This window comes from Macrosteles quadrilineatus, unplaced genomic scaffold (genome assembly GCF_028750875.1).
Source record: "Macrosteles quadrilineatus isolate MER2022 unplaced genomic scaffold, UCM_ALF_1.0 Scaffold_9__3_contigs__length_116548681, whole genome shotgun sequence".
NCBI lineage: Eukaryota > Metazoa > Arthropoda > Insecta > Hemiptera > Cicadellidae > Macrosteles > Macrosteles quadrilineatus.
The window spans coordinates 26,439,725-26,454,866 of NW_026542602.1; the positions used below are offsets into that span (position 1 = coordinate 26,439,725).

Here is a 15,142-nt window from a genome sequence, read left to right on the forward strand (position 1 = left end):
TTTTATTTCTCCTCAACTAAAACGATTTTTAATGTTCCAGGACCTCAAGCGTCACCAACATGTGATCTCAGCCATCAAAAACACACCACGCCCCACGATGGGCCTAAGACTGTTGTTAATGACACTCTAGTGATAGTGAACTGTGAACATCGTAAAAGGAAGCAGTGATGATGTAATTGCAACTTATGCCAGATGAGGACATCCCAAATAGTGATGTAGGTAGTAACACTTTCCATAGACGGTCGAAGCTAAACGCTAGTGACAATGTGGGGAGCTCAGTAATAAAGGCGATCACACTAGAAGACACGTTTGGATGGGAAAAGTATTCATCTAGTGGTGTAGACCGTTACCATATGCAATATTAGTGATATGAAGAGTCACAGTGAACTAGTTCTAGATTTGCTGGCGTCATTTGACAAGTTAGTGATGCAAAGACCTAGTGATCACTAGAGATGTTGCTGCTGCCTGACCAGACGTACGAGGAGGCCTCCTTGGAGCTGTTGACGGTGCTGAGACTTTGTGATGACTTCTTATCTCAGTACCGCATTAGACCCGACTTCTTCTGTCGCTACCGGGAGAGACTGGCAGCCCTCAAGTGTCAAACTTTGATGCCTTCCACCAGAGCTGCCTCTCAATCAGCGTCACGCTCAGGTCAGTTCTGGATTGAGCTAGAATTTAAACACCCCTTCAGCTTAACGTTGCATGCTTATTTCAAACGAAAACTGTTTGAAAATTTCAATAGTGGAGAAATTTATTTTCTAAACTTCCATTATAATAACATGGTATAGCATCGTATACAATCACGGACATATCGTATGGATTTCATTATATAAGAATTTGCTATCCTGGCTAGGATGTGCATTTTAGGGTGTTTAATAAGAGATGAGTTTTTTGTTGAATGAATGTGATATCCACTTTGTTACCAAGTCAAATAATTTGTTTATTTTACAAGGACCGTTTAGCAAAGGCCCGATGAACAAATACAGCTACTATTAGGTCCATTTCGACTAAAGAGCATCTGACTTTTCTCAGGATCGCGCCGGTAACCTCTTGAATACCGGGCGAACACTATATCGACTCAGTTACCCAGCTTAATTCTCGCTGACTATAGTAACTTACTTGAATTTTGAACACTTATTCTCAAATATGGTGGATAAGCTAAAAATAAATGAATTCTGTATCAGTTAACTTAATCTCTCGGATTAACCTTAAGTCATTATCAAATAACTCGTCGTCGTCTTAGTTTATTGCAACTACTTTAATCTTAGTTGATTTATCTCAGCCCACCTCATCGTGATCGTGATCCAAAACTACTACTAAAATCAAACATAAAACCTATTAAATCCCAATAAAACTATAAAATGCATCATTTTCGGTTTCAACCCCGATCCAAACAATTCTGGATACTCAGTTCAAGATGCAAGATAAATCGCATCGGCTCTCAATAAACTATTACCCCCTCTATCACGCGCGGAATGCCACGGATTCTGAAGGACATTGCGGATTCCTAGGAGACTTAGAGGTATTTAGTGTCGCGGATGCAAATAGTGCAGGGAATGCATCTCGGCAAGTCGCATGTCACCATAATTGTATGCCTCGCTAATCTGACGCCGACAAAGGCAGATTGATGGTCGCGGGCCCTGAGTCGTCTGTCCCATTGTCCAGCCCAGTTTTTATCTGCTAATATATTCCGGGAGCGTCTCTCCGTTGATCCAAGGCTACCGGAGGACGCCCCCGGTACCCGCTCTACGACACACCCCACACCTCCACGGATCTGGAAACAGAAAACATACTCAAATGTTGTTGCAAGGAATACAATATTCTTCTGTCACCCATATACTACTGTCTACGTTGCCGAGTGATGTTAGTGCTGACTTTCAAATCTGAGAGTAGCTGGTTTCATCATCAGCTAGTTTCGATTCTTCCAGATTCTATTTTTGTGATCGAGCTACCAGTAACTATATTGGGCCCTCCGTCGATCTGGAAACATAGGGCATACTGAAGTTCGCTACAAAGAGTATACCTCTTTAAGTTCTTCAAGTTTATGCTGTCTGGATTGCCTGGGGTTGAAGTTCTTTGATTCAAATGTAAAGATTGCTGGCTTGATTTCACGTGGAGTAAAATCTTAACCTACTGAGTTAGGTGCAACTTAATTTTCAGTGGGTGCAATTAGTTTGCTATCGACACACTCCATATACCTCCGTTCTTCAAATATTAGGGTTGCTGGATTGGTCCCAAGTAGAGTAAGGTGAAGTTAATTTTATTCAGAAACTAACGTTTACAAAATGTTATTTATATTATTTTTGTAGGTAGATTTAGGTAAGTTACATCATTTGACACACAACGAGTTGATAACACGTGAGTTTAGTTTTGCAGGTATAATTTACTGAGTTTACAAACAAAGTGTTGCGAGTCGTCGCAAAGATGATCTATTTGTCAATTACATGTCCACCAGTAGCCCAAGAGCAAAGTGCTCACTGTAAAATGTGTCATAAAATAAGCGAGAAACGTTTATCTCTAAGTATGGATCTAAAGTAGTAAGTGGTACCTAAGCACATACTATTGATGATGGTTGTTTTTTAGGTTGAAGTAATACTTGATGGAAATGTTACATCACGAACATATAACATTCAAGTTACACTTGACGAGTTTCATCCAATATTAATCAACCTTTATTCAGTTTATGTGCAGAATTACCGGTATTTAATCACAATAATTTCTATCCTAGCTTAGAAACGTGTTTTAGAAACAATCAAGCAACACAAACAACAAAAGACAGGCGGTCGTAGAAGCTCAACAATTACTGGTCGGATAAGGAATGTAGTCTGGTTGAACACAAGACACTAGACCGCCTCAGACACAGCTTCACTGTCGCAAACTAAGGGAAGCTGATGTACGTCTTTAGCTATGCGTATGGTCAAAATGTCAGCTTATAAACTAAATTATTTTTTGTTATATTGTTATTAGATTTGATGTTCATATCCTTATCCTCATAATCCTAGAACAGCATATTCCATTATTACTAGTACCGAAAGTGGCGTATTCCGGCACGCGCTCAAGTTTGATGTGAGAGGCAAAGCCGAAAACAGGAAAACTAAATTTCACGTGTGACTAAATAACTAAACTTTAAGAGGAACTAAATAACGCGGAAAAACGACCAAAAATGTTTTTTTTTTTTTACCAAAACACGTCATGTAATAATCAAAAAATTTTTTGATCCGACGTCCTTTGTAGTACTAAAAATACAAGTAGGCCTAACATTAGCCATGACTTAACGCTTGAAAATGTAAACTAGCATAAATATTGAATATAAATTTAGGTAAAATATAGCTCCTGAATTCAGCGTCCATGATTTGAGTTATACATATAACATTTTGCGACTACCATATACATTTGATTTCTTATATACAAGTTGTATAAATATGAGTAAATGTCAACGTATAGAGAATGCTTCTTCCTCGGTGGATATTCAAAATAAACATGTTAATTACAAAGTAACTGTTCAACATGGGTAAGACATTACGCCTTTTCTCACGTAACATCAAAAGCAGCTCCGATTTTAACTTCATTAAACATTTTTGGAAAATTGAGTAATTAGAAAAGTAATCAAGTATGTTTAGAACAGGTTATGATAATACACTGTGTAGGTGTGACGGTAAGCGAAGAGGGTGATGGATTGTGTTTTGTTAGGGACAATCGGGTCGCCGGAATGGTCGCCCCCGGAAACATCACCCCCCAGGCTAAACGTGACGTCACGAAACCAGACAACCAGCTGGTATAAAATCTATGTCCGCGACCGGAATCGTTCCCCCCCAAGGGCTTGACAAGTAATTTATCAAAATCTAGTTGATATGAACTAATTATGTTATTAATTTTAATTCAAACAAGTAGAAACGGAAAGGTCTTCCCCGGCAAGGCATCCCCTATGTACACCCCGGAATCGTCCCCCCCTGAAACGCTACCCCTAGTAGGGCTGGGCTGCTCGGCAGCCTACCTGCTGCCCGTCCTCCTCAGTCCATTGTTCTGAGGGTCGGCCGCTCGTTCATTATTATTGTCGCTTGGACAACAGCTTTTCCACAGAAGAAAATTGCAGACGCTGTGGTGGAATATCAATCAGTAGATTTAGATGTGTATGAACTTCTAAGACAACTAAATAATGCGGGCAAAGATTGACTTTAAAAAATGATTCTTTTATACTTAATTCATAACCAACGATAATGTGTAAAGTATACAATTTTTTCTGTTGCATTAAATGGTAGTTATACTTATCAACATCAGTAAACTTACCTTACACCCTATGGTAATTGTTAAGCAACACATTTGTTAAAAAATAGAATAATTTCTAATTATATTAAAAATGAATCGCATTGCTTCAGGTTTGGCCCCGAATTAATTAATAATTTGAAAATTAGAAACAGATTATTAAATAAGAATAAACATAATAATATCTTTTAGGGGATTAATCCCTTAAACTTATCGAAATAATTAATTGTTAGTAATTACAAATATGTAAATGATACTATTCTAAAGGTTATGCCAAAAAGTACCTTAATTCGGAAACAGCCTAGGCTAGTTTCATATCACTGGAATAGAGTCAAAATATAATGAAAGTATAATCAAAATATCAGAATCATTTTAAATCGAGAAGAGGACTTGCAATCAGTGTTGATATACCAATAAATTAGTTTTGTTATAAGATGTATATGTTTAGAAAACCTTTTTGCTACTGAAGTTTGCAAAATTATGTTTCATAATTACTAAGGGGAAAATATACGTGAGTTCAAATTTTTAATGTGTAATCAAAATTTGAAATGTTGAGCTGTAAACTTGTATTACATCGCTTAAACGATAGTAACATTCGTATATACTCCAATTAATGTATCACAAATTAAGTTTTTAGTGTCAAAAATGGGAAAACCCAATTTTTACCCCATAAAACCCCCCATAAACCCCCGTTCCCTTGGTTCGATCATGCTGGTTCGCGAACTCGTACGAATAAACGTAGGTTTACACGCTTGTACCAAATTTCATCAAATTTATGAATTTGAACGGATGGTGTTTTTGGCATCTAGGGACCTCAAAACGAAAAAGTAAATCGGTCCCGGGTCCAGGTCTCACCATGAGTACTACGGTAATAGCTTATTCCCTATAGGGGAAATTCGCTAACACAAATTTAGGATTTTGTAACAAAGTTTGGAAGACAGGTACTTAAATTGAGAAATAAATACACACAATGAGTACTAAATCGTCTATTAGGCCTATACATTTTAATTATGGAAAGAAAATACAAAAATATAACTGAATAACAATTTAATATTCTACAAAGTGTCAAGGAATTTATACAGTACCGGTACAAACTTCATTTACAATATAATTTAAAATAATAAAATATATCAAAATCAAAATCAAGAGCACAAAAAGAAGAAAAAAGCATAAAGATAAATTTTTTGTGTTACGCACTTTAAATTTGTGTGTTTCGTTTCTTATTCTTATTTTTATTTCTTTTTATAAATACACATTTTGCTACTGTAGTACCTTTACCTATTTGGTAGTGTTTGGACACCTTCTTATATGGGAAAAGGTTGAAAAATATGTTGATAATATTTCAAATTATCAAATCAAATACTTAGTCATTTTAACTACGTAAAAAATAATGTAAGTAAATAATTAAATATATTTTCTTAAATTGTTTTTTGGCAACAAATAAATCATTAAAAACCTGATAAACATTAAAGACCAAGAGCACAACAAATAAAGAAAGCAAAAAGAAAAATCATTTGTGTCCTAAATGAAAAATGGCTTTAATACAAAAAATAACGTTTTACTAAGTTGTAGAATATGCCTACGGTTATCTGTAAATATCAACCTATGCTCTTATTTAAGATTTCCTTCTGACTCCTTGAAGGATGTCCCCATTATATGACAGAAAACTGACAGTCTTTAAAACGTTGTTTTTAGGTGTGGTTTTTATGTACCAAATCTTATTGATTTATCTATTGCCGTTTTGAAAATATTAAGCCCATGCGGGACTTTATAAATACACCCTGTATATGTTGTTCAAAGGTTTATTGCGGACATTTTCCATCACGAATGTAAAAAACAATACACAACGTTTCGGAATCTGGAATCTGATCCCGTCCTCAGGTGAAAAAAACTTAACTAACACATTACAACTAACAATACACAAACGCCCAACCTAAGTTGGTCACCCTGTATATGTGACCGTGAGCGCGGTAACTCAGGCAACAACGCTGCGAGTTTAATGAGATTTGTTACAAACGTGTATTGTAATTTATGTAAGATTTAATACAATTGTTTTAAATGTAATGTTTTAAGACTTGACTTGGCATGTACAAAAACGCAAAGAGTGGAAATTAAACGGATAAGCAAGAATTCATGGGGGGGGGGGGGTGGGTTTCATCGATTTCCACTAGAGTGTGCAATTAATTGTGATATATTATATTTTTAAACGTGACAGAGTTTTTTTTTTTTTCATTTCAGGATTCTGAATCAACCACTTTCGCGATTTCGTGATTTTTGTGTTGAAATAAATATAATTTTCTAAGGAAGGGAATGTCAATGCCATGATTTAATTTTTTTAAGTTTAATTTTTTTTGTCTAGCAGCCGACGCTAATAATTTAAAGTCGTTTCAGTGCTGTTTTAACTAACAGCTGGTTTCAAACTGTCATTGACGTTTTTATGTTACAAGTAGTTTACTTAAATATTGATCGTCGGTGTTTGCCCGCATACTGTTTCAATTTTAAATGTTGTTTTTCCTACCGTAACGGATCTTCGTATTCAGGAAATCTGTAGATTTGATTTGAACTATACATCTCTAATACTTCTACCCTTGGGTAAAATCAAGATTTGTCTGAAATCAAATCTGTGTAAGTAGGCCTATAAGCTTATGCCATGAAAGTTATGTCATGTTTGTAGAATGTGTGTAGTCTATATCGATATACCAAAATTTCGAGGGTTATAAAAATGTGAACCGGTGTAGCAGGTCTCTAGAAAACACTGGGGAAAATCCCCTACCATATTTTGAGCTGATTTTATTGTTAGTGCAACTTCAGAGTATACTTTTTACAAATTACATTAACATTTTCAAAATCTGTTTACAACTTAATGAAGCGTTCTGTTCACAAATTAACCCCTTCCAAATTAATTAAGTACATAGGCTAGATAACACTGATAATTATGAATTATGTTAATGTACGAATTATGGTAAAAAGATGAAACTGACTTTAGTAAATAACTAACTAAACTTTCCCTTGACTATGTTAAACAAACGTATTTGGCTCAGGTATTCTTGGGAGGGATACCTGAAGTGGGGAAGTCTAAGCTATTTTACAAAAAAATACTTCCCGCTATAAATACAGTTGTACTCTACGAATTAATAGTCTGCAAATTACAGACGAATTCCATAAATCAATACTCTGAGAATAGTGGATACTATACTTAGGATGTTCTCTTGCAAACTTTTATGTTATACGTATTAATATTCTGCGAACTACAGGTAGATTTAAATGTGTAACTTTCAAAACAATGGGCGACCGTTCATGGAATAACTGTACTACTTCAATGTCAATTTAGTTATTTAATATCAGCAGTGTGAAATCATGAAATAAAGTGAATGTGACACTGTTGCTTGCTTCTCTGTCAACGCAAACGTAAACAGTGTGAGCTTTTTCCTGTTTATTGCCGAAGAAACTAACCAATATTTACTTTCTAAATTCTTTTTACGGGAAAGAGTCCTTCACCAATATCAAATCAGGAATATTCTCAATGCATTTATTTTACCATAAAATCCAGACAATTATTTAAATGTATAAAAATTATATACAGCATTTATTGCTCAATGTTTACAATTTAAGAATTAGGAAATGTGAAAATATGTTTGTCAAAGTGTGTACTGTATTATGATGTTGAGTGGTTGAAGCATGCTCATATTAATACGAGTTGATTCCTTACTTAATTGTCACTATTACTATAAACATTTTATTTCATTTCCACGTGTTTCAAATACATTTTATACGTTGACGGAAAAAAAACTATATGTAATTTATACATCATTTGATGTATAAAATTAAGGAGAAATGTCTAGAGAAAGCACAATATCAAAGTGTTAATTTGTATTTATCTTAATATCCACAACATTTGCGTAATAATACCAAATCCTTTCCATTCTTGCGAGTTCAGTCGAGCGGTGGTAATATGGGACAGTCTCTACCCTTGTGAACAATAGCTGGCTCGAGTCACGAGCCCAAGCCCTACAGCAGGTATACCGGGGGAGATCATGGCAGGGGGGGACCTTTCCGGGGTGTGCATTTTGAAAACGATCGGGGTTAACGTATCCGGTTAACATCAATTCTAATCAGAACATCTGGTAATTGTATATGATAAGTGAATATAATTATCTAATTAATACGCAAACTCAAAAATAACTCGTCATATCGACGAGTGCATGCTGCAACTGAAATTGAGTGTCCGCGGCCGGAAACATCACCCCCCGGTCTCTGACGTCAATATGACGTAGGGGGGGTGATGTTTCCGGGGGCGACCTTTCCGCGTCCCCATGTAATTTACTGTAATTAGTTTTAACGCATCAAAATTGGCAAAAACTGTGTTCCTTAAACCCACCTGCTTATCCACGTTTGTAGTGCTTACTACCATCCATATATAAACACAATTGTGTTTATACATCGATGCTTTCTACGAGTTACCACATGTAGGGTAACCGTTTGGAAACTGATTGAAATATTAGCGCGCAGCATTTACAGATGTAGATTTTTAAGTTTAATGGGTGGGTTGGTTTTAAATCATATTTCTCTCGTGTTGTTCAAATTATATGTTTGTGATATAATATGTCTCTAAAACAAGGCTTATAAGGAATAAGTAAAACGATATTTATTTAGTGTTTATGGCTACATTTTCTAGTGCTCTGCTGTACAAATGCTATTCTCTCCTCGTAAATTTTATATAAAATCAAATGCTAGGCTTTTGGTTGTCATTACGGTTAAGTTTGGTTAACAAGTAGCTGTTTGTGACACAACGGCCATATGTCAGTGCCTCAATCCAATTACGTTCATTTTGTTCTAAAATTTACGACAAATATAACCTGGATGTAGTGTCACAACTTATTTTAATAAATGAAATCCAAATGATTTGTCACCCACATTCGAATCCCTGTGAATACCTTTATTGTGTAAGGGTTATGACATTAACCATGCACACCCCGGACGCTAAACCCGTGCAGTTTACCATAGTTTAAATAACCTACAAACGCCGTAGCATTATGTTTCCCATCTCTCTCTCTCTACTCGCACCTGCGCCATCGGCTTGCGCAATGCGTGTTCGATACGGTTGTTACGCATGCGCCGTTGTCGATTTATTAACCAACCAATCAACTTATTCTTGAACGGTTTACTCGAAGCATATCTATGCATTCTGCTAGGAATGTGAAATGATTCTATGTTATCAGTTATTTGATAAGCAATGCTCATCAGTTGAATTGAATAGGTTTGGGTGTGTATAATGTACAGATATTTATTTAGCTGGCTATGTGTGTAAACTGTTCAATATAGTCTCTGTAGTGTTAGGTCCAAAGTTAAACCGTTTTGAGCGTCGGATTTGGAATGGGGGAGGGGGAGTAGAGGCAAAATTTGTTAAATTTGTAGGATTTTTTATTTTTTAATATTTTGAAAAACAAAAAAATCATTTACAAGAATAATTGGCATCAAATTCTAAAAGAAAATCAAACTATTAAATATTTTGCCAAAGTTAACTGTTACAAAGATGCAAAATGAAAAAGTGTAAATTTTTAATACAACTTTATTACTATGGAAACTGTTTTTTTTTTATTCAGGATAATTTTTTGCAAAAACGAAAATTGTAATCTAATTGGCCGGCGAATGTTGGTGATAAGTCCTTGAAGAAATGACAGCGATCGCCAGCGCCTTCTCAGCGTGTTCTTTTAAATGGAAAAGAAGCTTCACTGGGGCGTTTTCTGATTAACATTTAAGTATTAACACATTCACTACCAGGGGACATAAGACTTCTTAATAGAGAGGAGTGTGGCGGCTGGTAGGCAACGTATTGAGCTACCTCAGACACTTCGTATTTACAAGTATACTTACATAAACCAACCAATCTATAGACATTGGGCACGGGGACTTACCCAGTAGGACTTACTTACATACACAACACTACTTGAATATATAACTTATCATTCGATGCTCTTCGAAGTTTTTTTTTAGTTTTATGTTTTTTGAACTGAGTTAGGCTACGTTATTTCTAACAAAGAAAAAGTCAAACACAATGTTTTACGACATTCAGTGTTCCATAGCAGTGGGGCAGTGTAATAATTGTTGCCTTCGTGAAACCTGAACAATTTCAATTTCAATTTGTATTTTCTGTTTGTTGTCATGGAAATTATAACGCCGAATTTATTTCTATGAAGGCCGTTTGAAGTTTGAATCCTACGTAGACATCGAAACGGAAATACGCACTTCATACGTTGATTATTTTGATTTTGATTCATATTTTAAGCTAATTTAGTACTGTGATGTTGCCCAGTATAGCGACAGGTACTATATATTTTTTTAATTGAAAAACGTTACTATGGTTTTTAAGCAGTCTGTCGTTTCTATGAGATTAAATTTAGTTTTATTATTGCTTAAAAATTATAAATCATTATTTTACAACTTGTATCCACATTTCAATGAAAATCGTGAATTTAAAAACGGGGGAAAACACAGTACTTAGTTATGTTAAAGTTGTAATAGTCAAAGGTTGTGGTTGTAGCCAGTTTTAGAACAAGAATGGACGTAGTAATGTTGAACCACCGATTACTGAATTATGTATCATACTAGTTAGGCCTAACCTGTTGCTCGAATTCGAGCAATTTCGAAGTATTACAGGCGTTATTTTAAAACAAATAACAGTCATAATTTCCAATAACTTTAAAAGAGTCGACTCAAAAATTATGGGAATACTCACAATGTAAATAACATTTCGATATTGTAATCAACATTCCCTGTAAATATCTTATCATATTGCAAAAGCTGATCTTATTTTTTAGTATTTTCCACAAATGTTTCCCACTCGTAGCCGCATTAGGTTGTCCTTAACAACGATTATAAATTAAAAAAAAAAAAACATAATTTCTATTTCTTCTACTTGGGGGTGTTCTATGACTTTCATATGTTTCCATAGTTTTGCAAATCAATGATTGCTCAATGTAGCAACAGCACAGTGTTAATTTAGTTTTCCTTTCGGAATATAACAAATTGTCAAGGCATTCTCGGTTTTCCATTGGGTTGGCGTAATATTTAGGCAAACCCAAATTCAAATAGTAAATATTTCATTTTAACTAAGTCAGTAAATGTTTGTAACACACGTTTCCTTAAATTTCAACTAAAATATTAACAGAAATTAAATTATCCAGCTGATCATAATGTAAACAAATGTTCTTCATAATGATAACATGGGAACTTTAAAAGCCACTGGGACAGAGCGACAGAGGCGAAGGGACTTAAATATAAGGTCAGTTTGCAGATCTAGACACTTAGACGAATATTTTGGTGTTTAATATGTGGAGTTAAATCTTAAAACAAAAAAGTCTTATTGTTTACAAAGTTTCATGAGAGTATTTTAATAATATTGATTGGTTTTTAATGTAAACAAACTACAACAAATAAAAACAAAATGTAACATTTTTTCTATATTCTACCTACCAGTTCATTCGGGGTAAAATATAATTTTGAGATAAAACATTACGATTGAAGGTATTCAAAGCTTGCAACGCATTCTAGTAGAGAGAGAAAGAAGCAGTTGGGTTGTTTATGAGTTAGTTGGTAGTTCAACAGTTGTCCGCTAGAATGTGTGCGCATCTACACCGAGCTCTGTTGCTGGGTTTTATGGTTTTATTCCATTTATTCGATTGATACAATTCTATTTATATTTCAGGCAGTTGATAGGGTTTAATAATCTCTCATCTGTGTAAGGGTTTTAGTTATGAATTTGATCAAAAATTGACTGTAGCAATTGCAAGTATATAAATGGTTTCTTTGGACTTTTTGTGCCGGTTAAAAATATTATATTCTCTAGTTCTATGCGATGTACATCTAAATGTTGATATATCATAAATATATTAAATTGATTTAAAAATAAAATACTTTATGGAAATCGAATAAAGGAATTTCAAGTTGATCATATGCATTGAGCATCGCTCTTGATCTACCTTTAGATACATTTTATAAAATTGTATAATATATGATAATAAAAATACGTTATAAGATTAGTGTATACCTTTATAAACTTCATTTTACTGTCTGACACAATTCACAGTTATTTTATTTTTATGAAGTAAAAACAAAAATAGACTTATAACTGTTACTAAGACGAGAACAAGTGGTGTTAAACGATACAGTTCTCAAAGGAAAATGTCTAAAGTTTTTTTGAGTTTTCCAACTCTAAATTTAAATACCCCCGTCACAGCAAACCTGCAGACTAAGCCAATTTACATTTACATGGTTGGATTTTCACATTAATATTTCACCTAAAATAGTAAGGTTTGTGTTTTTTTTAGTTACATTCGTTTTAATGATTCTTGGGTTGCTACCACAGGGAGGGTAAATTTGTGTTTTTAAAAAGAGATATTGATAGCTTAGTATGAAATAAACAAATGCCAAATTAAATCAAACTATTTCCACAAACAAGCAAACTACGTCAATTTAGTTAATCTCCAAAAGAGTTAAAGAACAAAGAGTTAAAAGAGTTAAAGACTTACAACAACACTTCCATATGTTTTTTAAGCTCTACAAAATGGTTCGGAAAGAAATATGCAAATGTTATGTTTTTAGGGTCAAAAATGGGGAAACCCAATTTTTACTCCATAAATCCCCATTCCCGTAGTCTGATCATGCTAATTTTGCGAACTAGTTAGAGTAAATTTAGAAATTTCATCAGAATCGGAAAATTGGTCCCGTACCTAGTTTTTACCATAAGACCCACGGTAATAGCTTATTCCCTTTATGGGAAATTTGCTAAAACATAATTTGTTTACATTTTATTATAAATACAGACAATTTTAAAATCACTGCTAGTGAGTCGTAATCAAAATTTAAAAGACAATTTTGAATTCTACTCTCTATCTATATGTACAATTTCGAGGTACATGACTGCTTTCTTGGAGGTAAAAATCTAATCCATTTGCTTTTGTATAATTTGTTATAACACAATCAGACATTTTTTTTTTTTAATTTCATTTCAAAGCTATACTTGCAAATCCATATAATATAAAGCCCAAAGTACCCATGAACTTTTGAGAAAACAAGTCACACCCCTATAAACCATATACTTAAAATGTTCGTCATGACGAGAATCCTCGCGCAAAACTATCCATTATTTCATAAATTTCCCTTTAAGTTTTTAATTCCTTTCTAAAGGGAACTGTCCATATACCTAATGTTAAAAATACCTCAGCTGTACTTATTTGTTTGTTAATCTTTCAATTTATTACCTTATTAAAATCAGGTGTGATTATTTGTTTGTATTACTGTATTCTGTTTTGTAGGCCCTAATACTTTGCAATTGCTCGAATTCGAGCAACGTGTACACTAGTTTCAGCTTAACTTACCACTTACCCAATCAATAGTTTTATTAATACTTATGAAGTCAAACGTGGTGAAGCTCGTGGGTAACAGCTAGTTTTACTAAAGTAAAAGTTGAAACATAAATTTAATTTTATTAATAAGTCTTTATCAGAAAATATATTTCAATTGTAACGCTTGACATCGTCAACACTTTACTTGAGTTCAAATTTTAAAGTGGTTTTAAATACAACGTATTTGCATGTTTTTTCTATTATTAATGTTTCCATAGTGGCGATAATTAATTTTATTGAGAACTCTCAATCAATCAACAGCACAAACAATTCTCTTAGTAAGTCCCTCTTTTTAGAGTAAACTAGTAAGCCATGAGTCGCATTCGTCCGGTGTTGGTGGGTGTGGATGTAGGGATTGCTGTTGACTGGGTATTGGGTGAAGTATTCAAGGGGCTACCTCCACCACCTCTTGGAAGTGTCGGGGTGTTGGTTCCGCGAGTACTTGAGCCTTCCTACACTTTCCCTACTCCTGCACCTCCAGCATCCTGGCGTTGGGGCTTGTGGTAGGGAGGAAAGCAGGGTCTGAACAGCGAGAAAGGGTATTGAAAATCGTAGTCGTGCATCACCGGAGCAATGAAAAGCCCTGAAAGTGAAGCTTGGACCCTCGAGAGTGGAAAACAAGTCAGCCTTGGACCCTCAAGCTGCAAAGCCACTAGGAGTTGGAAGATTGGGAAGAGAAGTGTGAGGACGCAGAGCAACATACCTTTACTAAGGACTGGTCAAGACCAACTCGATGAGGAATATCAAGTGCAGTATGTTGCATACAGGAAGCCTAATTATTACGAGGATGGAATTGAAAGACTCAGAGAAATGTCTTGCAGAGGTTCTTAACTTTGCTATGGAGTAACAAATAAATACTCCTTTCAATAAACTACCTTATTCTAATTTTATTTTTTAAGTAGACATAATTTATCTGTAATGGTTTCCAGAAAAATTTTATAGAAATGTTTGTGGATTATCTGAGCATTGTTATCACTTTATAAATGTGTTCTACAGGTTCTGAATAGTTGTAAATATTGAATCGTGACCACAATGTACTGTTATTAAAAAAATAAATAACATGGGTCACTCTAGGCTGGCATCAGAAGCTAATTAAAAACAGCAAACCTGCAGACTAAACGAATTGCCATTTGTCTGATAGGATTTACACTAAAATGTCTCCTCAAAAATATCACATTTACTCCCTATTTAAATACAATTAGTTTAACGAGTACTTAGATTTGCTGCAACAGGGAGGGCAAAAAAGTGTTATTTTTGTAAATAAATAAAAAAATGTCGTATGAAATTGTTACACAACCACCACTTAATTAAGAAACAAAATTAAAACTGTGCCGCTTAGTTTTTCTATCTGTACGTTTCGGTTAATCCTAGGCTACATGGTAAGACATTAGAGTGGTGCTGATTTACCTATGAAAATACTGTTTGTATATGATTTAATGTTTAAAATGTAGCTAGTAGCTACGCTTATTTATAAA

The 15,142-nt window shown here is 34.5% G+C and overlaps 1 protein-coding gene across 1 annotated transcript in view; it reads left to right on the forward strand.

The window, feature by feature from the left end:
* The first annotated feature begins 252 nt into the window (after positions 1–252).
* Positions 253–15,142, forward strand: part of LOC129003064 (unconventional myosin-IXb-like) — a 103,882-nt gene continuing 88,992 nt past the window's right edge. Inside the window, exon 1 of the mRNA XM_054431282.1 lies at positions 253–651. Within this exon, the coding sequence (XP_054287257.1) occupies positions 453–651 (199 nt within the window). The 5' untranslated portion in view covers positions 253–452. The remainder of the gene's footprint in view (positions 652–15,142) is intronic.